Raw genomic sequence first — 7,789 nt, 5'->3', positions numbered from 1 at the left:
ACAGCATGAATTTTAGGTAGATGGGTATTAAACAGAAGAAAAAAATGACATTTTGGGTACCACCAATTCTGGGAACTCTTTGGAAAGCCAGGCCTAGAAGGGACTGAGATCTGTGATCTGGCAAAAGAAATTCAAAGTTGGGGAAATATCTGGGTCTGATACCTATTAAGCGGACGGAGTATTTACTGCCTGAAGGCTTAATTAATGGATAAGATCCTGAGTTTTGAAGTCAGACTGTCTAGATTCAAATGTTGCAGTTGCCATTCACTGGCTGTGGTTCTAGGCAAGTTATTTAGCCATTTGCTACCTCAGTTTTCCCATCTATAAAACAGAGTTAATGGGGCACCTGGGTGGCTCAGTTGGTTAAGCGTTCCACTCTTGGTTTTGGCTTGGGTCATGATCTTGGGGTCGTGAGATTGAGCCCTCTCCCTCTGCCCCCCTCCCGAAAATAAGTAAATAAAATCTTTTTAAAAAATTATAATAGTATCTATTTCAGGGTTTTTATGAAAAGTAACAGAAAACTTAGAACAATAGCTGTACATAGTAATGCTCAGGAAATGTTAACTCTTGGGGTTATTGTTATTATTGGCAAGGCTGAACTATGTAATTACTTAAACATGGAGATGTTAGAAACACATAGATTTCAGAACCCTGTAACACGAATGAGAGCTGCTAGTCCTAAGAGTAGATTTAAGGAGTAACGGCTGTGGCCCTTTGAGTTTTGGGAGTGAAAAATCAGGAGTCTCCCATGGGTTTCTCTTGGTGTTTTGTCTTTGGTTCATCATTTTATACATGTTGGAGCACTTCCTTTTCTAATGATATCAGATGCTTCCTCTATCAGTAGCAGCTTAGATCATTATCTTTTTATAGGACAGCGGAAATGCTTCTGATGGCAAGATTTGTTGGTACCAGACTGGTTTGTAGCTGTGATTCTTGCCATCACCCAGTCATTTGTGCTTAAGAGTTTGGAAACCAGTACATTATGTTCTAGCATAGTGAAGAATTGATTGGTGAGTGTTCTTTTACCTGACTAAATAATTAAAAAATATTTTTTAAGCCTTTGGACAAGGAAGAAACAAGTCATGTTGAAGAACCACAATGTGAAGAAACGGTTATTTCTGATTTCTCTACTGGAGAGAATGTCGGACCACTTGCTTTACCAGTTGGGAGAGCAAGGTAAGTTTTTCTTAGCATCGAGCTAGGATGAGGGCTGAAGGCTAGGATTTAAATGAAAGCGTTCTTACCAACATTGGGGAAAAAAATATGTATCTAGTCCAGGTCCTTCCCTCCCTTCTTCCCCCTCTCCCTAGACACGATACTCAAATCTCCAGGGATAGCTTTCGTGTCTTTTTTTTTTTTTTAATTCTTATGTTAATCCCCATACATTACATCATTAGTTTTAGATGAAGTGTTCCATGATTCATTGTTTGTGCATAACACCCAGTGCTCCATGCAGAATATGCCCTCCTCAATACCCACCACCAGGCTAACCCATCCTCCCACCCCCCTCCCCTCTAGAACCCTCAGTTTGTTTTTCAGAGTCCATCGTCTCTCCAGGGATAGCTTTACTTGAATATCCTATAGGTGTCCCAAGCATGACCAAGAAGACCATGTCGTGGTCCCTTTCTCTACTCCCCCGTACTGTTTGTTCTTGCTTCTCAATTGTTTTCATTGTATTTGGTTCCCCTCCAGTCTTTCTTCCTTGCTGCCGCCAGAGATCTTCATAAATCACTGAAAGCCTGATTGTGTTGCTTCCTTGCTTAAAAATCCTTCGCTGGTTCTTGTTGCCTCATGATACAATCCAAATTTCTTTTGAATGACACATAAGAACCTTCACTGTCCAGTCCAGAGCTCCTCCACCAGGGGAGCCATTCCCAGTGGGCATTTGGAAATACGCAGGGATACTTTTTGGTTGTTACAGTGACTGAGGGGAGTGATTGGCCAGGGCTGTGGCTAGTGAATGTCCTGCAGTGCACTGGGCTCTCCTGCACGAGGAGGAATTATCCCATCCCGACGCCAGCAGTGCCCCTGGTAGAAAGCCTGCCGCCCCCGTCTGCCTGGCCAGCTTCACTTCCTGCCTCCCCACTGTGTAGCTGCGGGCAGCTCTCCCCAGCTGGCCCCCCTCGCCTCCACAACCAAAGTTATTGCCGTCAAGGAGTTCTGGAGGATATAGTCATAGAAATAATAATATTGGACCGTAAGGACTCTAATAATAATATTCACAAAGTGACTCTCCTTCATGGTGGTTTTTGTTTGTTTTGCTAGGTAGAAGCTTGTAACATTTTTCTGTAGTTAAATTTATCAGTCTTTATGGCTTCTTGATTTTAAGTCATGTTTGGCCTTTTTTCTTTTCTCCCCGACAACCTAAACATTATTTATTGGTGTTGTTTTCTCCATCCAGTGTTTGTTTGGATTTATCCATATGCTTATCATTGCCTTGCTTTGCATTTGGAACCTTCCTTTTGGGATTATTGTATTTCCTTTCTGAAGTACAATCCCTTAGAACTTCCTTTGTTGAACATCTGTTGGTAATAAATTAAGTTTTCATCTCTGAAAAATTTCAAGATACATTTTTGGGCAACTTTTAATTTTGATACACTTTCAAATTTACAGAAAAGTTGAAGGAATAGCACAAGAACTTCTGTGTACCCTTGACCCAGATTCACCAGTTATTTACATGTTACTGCATCTGCTCTGTGACTCTCTCTCATTCCTCCTCCTTCTCGTCCTCCCCCACTCTGCCACCTATATAACATACTCCTATCACCCACACACATTTTTTTAAACAAAATATTGAGAGAATGTTGGAGAAACTGTGCTCCTTTACCTCTAAATACTTCACTGTGTATTTTCTGAGAACAAGTATATTCTCTTATGTAAACACAGAACAATGACCAAAATCTGGAAGTTTAACAGTTACAGTACTATTATTCATACTCATTCACAGAGTATGCAGTTTTCTTTTTTTTTTTTTTAAGATTTTATTTATTTATTTGACAGAGAGAGACACAGCAAGAGAGGGAACGCAAGCAGGGGGAGTGGGAAAGGGAGAAGCAGACTTCCCGCGGAGCAGGGAGCCCGATACGGGGCTCGATCCCAGTACCCCGGGATCATGACCTGAGCTGAAGGCAGACGCTTAAGGACTGAGCCACCCAGGCGCCCTGAGTATGCAGTTTTCTTAAGTATTCCAATGACTAATGACCTCAAGCATCTTTCATGTGCTTATTGGCTTTTTTTTTTTTTTGCCCCAGCTTTATTGAATATAATTAACATATCCTACCTATTTCTTTTGCTTCATCTCGCAGCCTACTTTCCCTCCTACTGAACCTCTACCCTCACCCTATTGGACTCCCCACTTGTAGATAGCACCATTCTCCTCACTTGCAGGTGCGTGTGTCTTCATCTGCCTGGTGTGCCCTTCTCCCAATTCTTCACTGGGTGAAATATTTATGTATTTTGCCACTTAATTTCCAGACTTTTGTTTCTGGGATACTGGGTATTGGAGTTTATAATTAGAAACGTATTTGGTCTTTGTCCACTGTTCCTGGCACAGAGTTCCTAAAGCCCTTAGAATTTCCTAAGTGAGGAGAAAGAGGAAGGTGTTTTTTATTATGTTAGTGAGGTGGCTTTTGGGGGCACCTGGGTGGCTCAGTCAGTTGAGTGGCCAGCTCTTATTTTCCCCTCAGGTCATGATCTCAGGGTCCTGGGATCCAGCCCTGCATCAGGCTTTGTGCTCAGTGGGAGTCTGCTTGAAGATTGATTCTTTCTCTCCCTCTCTGTCTGCCCCTCCCCCTGCTCACATGAACATGCACTCTCTCTCTCAAATAAATCTTTAAAAAAAAAAATTAGGTGGCTTTTGGAAAGCCCCTAGGTAACTTGTGGCTTGGGGCAGAGGGTTGTCAGGGTACCAACCCTGTGATTAGAGGGTTAGAACACTCAGCCCCACCCCTACCTCTAGAGAGGGGAGGAGGACTGGAGGTTGAGTTCAGTCCCCAATGGCCGGTGATTAATCATTTCATGCCTATGTGACTAAGGCTTCATAAAAACCCAAAAGGAGAGTGTTTGGAGAACCTCTGGGTTGGTGAACAGGTGGAGATTTGGGGAGAGTGGCTCACTAGGAGAGGGCATGGGCTCTCTACACTCTTTCCCCATACCTTGCTCTGTGCATCTCTTCCATCTGGCTGTTCCTGAGTTATAACCTTTTATGATAAACCAGTGATCTAGTAAGTAAAGTGCTTTTCTGAGTTCTGTGAGTCGCTCTAGCAAATCAGTTGAACCCAAGGAGGAGGTTGTTGGAACCTCTGATCTATATCTGGTCAGTCAGAAGCACGGGTGACAACCTGGACTTGCCTTTGGCATCTAAAGGTGGGTGGCGATGGGCTGGGGTGCGTCTTGTAGGACTGAGCCCTTAACCTGTGGCATCTGATGCTGTCTCTGGGTAAATAGAATCAGAATTGGGTTGAATTGTAGGACACCCAGCTGGTGTCAGAAAATTACTTGGTATGAGGAAAAACCCCACACATTAGAGGTGGGTGCAGAATCTTAGTTGGTGACCAGAAGTAAGATCAGTCAGTGTCAGAATCGTAGATGCCCTTCATGATATCTTTGGAAAAGAAAACTTGATTGATGGACAGTTTCTACTTACAGTTTATTCTTCCTATTCTTGTTTTCAAGGCAGTTAATTGGACTTTACACCATGGCTCACAATCCTAATATGACCCACTTGAAGATTAATCATCCAGTTACTGCCCTTCCTCCCCTGTGGGTAAGGTGTGACAGTTCAGATCCTGAAGGGACCTGTTGGCTGGGAGCTGAGCTTGTCACCACAAATAACAGCATTACAGGAATTGTCTTATATACAGTCAGTTGTAAAGGTGAGAGCTCACTCATCTTACATTTATGGAGGGGGGTGTGCATTTATTTATTTGTGCTGTTACTGTGTTGTGGTTTTTACTGAAAACATATTTTGAAGAGGGAAGTGCACACAGTGGAACTTGTTAGCCACCAGGAACCTACTCTGGTGTGTAACTTGCGGCATGTAGGAGGTATTCCAGAAACAGATCTCCAGAAATCTGAACAGGAGTTTATGGCTTTGTTTGTTAGTTTTATTTGGGTTTCATTTGGTTTATATGTGTGTATTTTTGGAAATTTTCATTGGAGGATAAAAAAATGGAATATAATGACAATATAATTCCAATCTCATAGTAGATGTTTAATTATATTTTTGGTAGTAGGATTCTTACTAAACTCTGAAATCAAATTTGTATCCAATGTGCAGTAAACCAAATCTCTGAGTCACTGAGTTTGAAGCAGAGAAAGTTGTATAATCAGAAAGGCAGCCCGTCAAGAGGGCAGGCAGGGGAGTATTCCCAAATCTGTCTTCCTGACTGAGCAAGTTTTATGATCTGAGGGGTTGAGATTGCATACATATTGATGAAAAGGGAGGGGGAAGTTTGTGACTATTCATGAGGAAGGATGGAGCATGCATATCGGGCAAACATAGGTAACATCTATCCCATGTTCACTTTGGGGTGGAGATTAACACCAGAACAAGGCATGACTCAGTCTCTGACACCAGGAGGTTATCTTAGGACAAGGAGAAGGAACTATGGGCATGCTCCATGAGCCCGTGCAAACCGGATGACGGGGTCTTGGGCTCATTATCTCGGGTAAGGGATGCAGAGCCTTGCTTGTTCATAGGCTGGAGCCATATCAATGGACCTTGAGTCCAGGCTTCCGCAGAGACAGCCAGTGGGGTCTCTGAAAAGACACAGTAGCTGATTAGAGAGAAACAGGTCTCTGAAAACCAGCTTTAAATTTTCTGCTGTGTTTCAACCTCATTAACTCAACGGGGCATGGTTTCAGTATTGACCTCTGTTCCACTTTCCTTCCTTTGTCAAGATGTCATCTGGATTTAAAATTTAATGTCATCTGTTACTAGTGTGAAGTTGTGGTACCCTCAGAGTTTGAGGGGTTGTCATTTTCCAACTCTAACAGTCTAATTTTGAATTGTACCTTTAAAATTATTTTTTCTTTTATGTCTTACAGCTGATAAAAATTACTCTGTAAATCTTGAAGACCTGAAAAGTTCACATAAGAAAAGACATCACTTATCTACGGTAGGTATTTCTCTCTTCTGCTCACATTAGTTTCTTTAGACTGTTATGGACCTGCCTCCCTAGTTCAGTGGGTTTTTTTTCACTCCTAATATGACTACATGTTGTTGTTTTTTTTTTTTGGTAGTATCAAAATCTTTGTGTTGATTTTCATTTCAGCTAATGACTGAAAATAGATTCTGCCTTGCCTTTTAGCCAGTCTTTGTAATGAAAAAGAATTGTGTTATTTTTCCATTTGGGATAAAAGTATGGCACTATTTCTTCTGCTGGGAAAAAAACCAAGGTAGTTTTTTTTTTTTTTTAAGATTTTATTTATTTATTTGAGAGAGAGAATGAGATAGAGAGAGAGCATGGGAGGGGATAGGGTCAGAGGGAGAAGCAGACTCCCTGCCGAGCAGGGAGCCCGATGCGGGACTCGATCCCGGGACTCCAGGACCATGACCTGAGCCGAAGGCAGTCGCTTAACCAACTGAGCCACCCAGGCGCCCAAAACCAAGGTAGTTTTGATAACGGGCCTCTGGCCACGTGAAAGCGTAGCTAATGGTGGGCGGATATGCTCTTTTCAGGTAACAGCCAGGGGCTCCGCCCAGTATGAGCTCTTTAAGTCCACAGCCTTGGATGATACACTTGCTGCATCACAAACTACGATCACTTTGGATATTTCGTGGAGCCCTGTGGATGAGATTCTTCAAACCCCCCCACTTTCTTCAACTGCAGCTCTGGTAAGAGTGAACCCTGTTTTGTGTAGAGTTTACTCAGTGTGGATTTACTTTTAACTTGCTTGCTACTGGGGCTGCATACTTCCAGCCCCAGCACTGCTGGATGGTTCTGAGAGGCCCAGTTGACTCCTGAAGTCTCACTGGGGCAGCCAGTGGAGGTTTGGCCAGGTGACCTCATCTGTCAGTTGCCCACAGTGGCCATTATGTAACTTTAGAATTTTCTAGCCATTAATAAAGTCTCTTGAGTTGGGATCCAAGTGAAATCATCAAAGTGACTTATTTCTGCTATTCTTAAAAGATTGCAAATATTGGCAACACATCAAGAACCATTATACTATTAAGGCTTTTCACCTTATATTTACATTTATAAGAATCTGTCTTAAGTTAACCGGAATTGGTAGCAAAAATATATGTGCAAAGATATTCCACACAGTGATAATAACTGTGTCCAAAATATTAAAAACAAACCTGACTGTTTAATAGGGAAGTGCTTAAAATAGACTTCCCTGGTGAAATATTATACATTCTTTAAATATCATGATTTAAAGTGTCTTTAATGATAATAAATGCTTATTGTTAAGCAAACAAAAGAAAAATAGACAAAATAATATATACAGTAGGATCTCAACTATGTTTTTGAAAACTGTGTACACAGATGCCTGGATAGTGTTAATTGTGGCTCCCTTGGGGTCGTGGGATTATGGATAATTATATTCTTAATGCTTTTCTTTTCCTGCAATAGGAATTTACATACAATGGCATTTACTTTTTTCCCCTTTTATCCCCCTTTTTTTTAAGGTTTTAGAAAGTTCCTAAAACTTTTTTTTTTTATTCTTATGTTAATCCCCATACATTACATCATTAGTTTTAGATGAAGTGTTCCATGATTCATTGTTTGTGCATAACACCCAGTGCTCCATGCAGAATGTGCCCTCCTCAATACCCACCACCAGG

General features: G+C 41.7%; 1 protein-coding gene across 1 annotated transcript; it reads left to right on the top strand.

Moving 5' to 3' along the window:
* Window positions 1-1,023: 1,023 nt before the first annotated feature.
* Window positions 1,024-7,640, top strand: LOC145720018 (protein zwilch homolog). Its single transcript, XM_081811657.1, has 4 exons — window positions 1,024-1,176; window positions 4,675-4,874; window positions 6,049-6,119; window positions 6,683-7,640. The coding sequence occupies exons 2-4, from the start codon at window positions 4,697-4,699 to the stop codon at window positions 6,890-6,892; spliced, it is 459 nt and encodes a 152-aa protein (XP_081667783.1). The 5' UTR covers window positions 1,024-1,176; window positions 4,675-4,696; the 3' UTR covers window positions 6,893-7,640.
* Window positions 7,641-7,789: the final 149 nt, after the last annotated feature.

This window comes from Leptonychotes weddellii, unplaced genomic scaffold, assembly GCF_054177405.1.
Source record: "Leptonychotes weddellii isolate Sample4059 unplaced genomic scaffold, ASM5417740v2 HiC_scaffold_9203, whole genome shotgun sequence".
Taxonomy (NCBI): domain Eukaryota; kingdom Metazoa; phylum Chordata; class Mammalia; order Carnivora; family Phocidae; genus Leptonychotes; species Leptonychotes weddellii.
Note: the sequence above shows the minus strand (reverse complement) of the source record. Positions and strands in the feature narration are given on the sequence as shown.

Coding starts and splice junctions, on each gene's coding strand:
- LOC145720018 (XM_081811657.1), top strand. CDS start 4,697: ATGGCTCACAATCCTAATATGACCCACTTGAAGATTAATCATCCAGTT. Junction 4,875..6,048: donor ATATACAGTCAGTTGTAAAG/GTGAGAGCTCAC, acceptor TATGTCTTACAG/CTGATAAAAATTACTCTGTA. Junction 6,120..6,682: donor AAAGACATCACTTATCTACG/GTAGGTATTTCT, acceptor TGCTCTTTTCAG/GTAACAGCCAGGGGCTCCGC.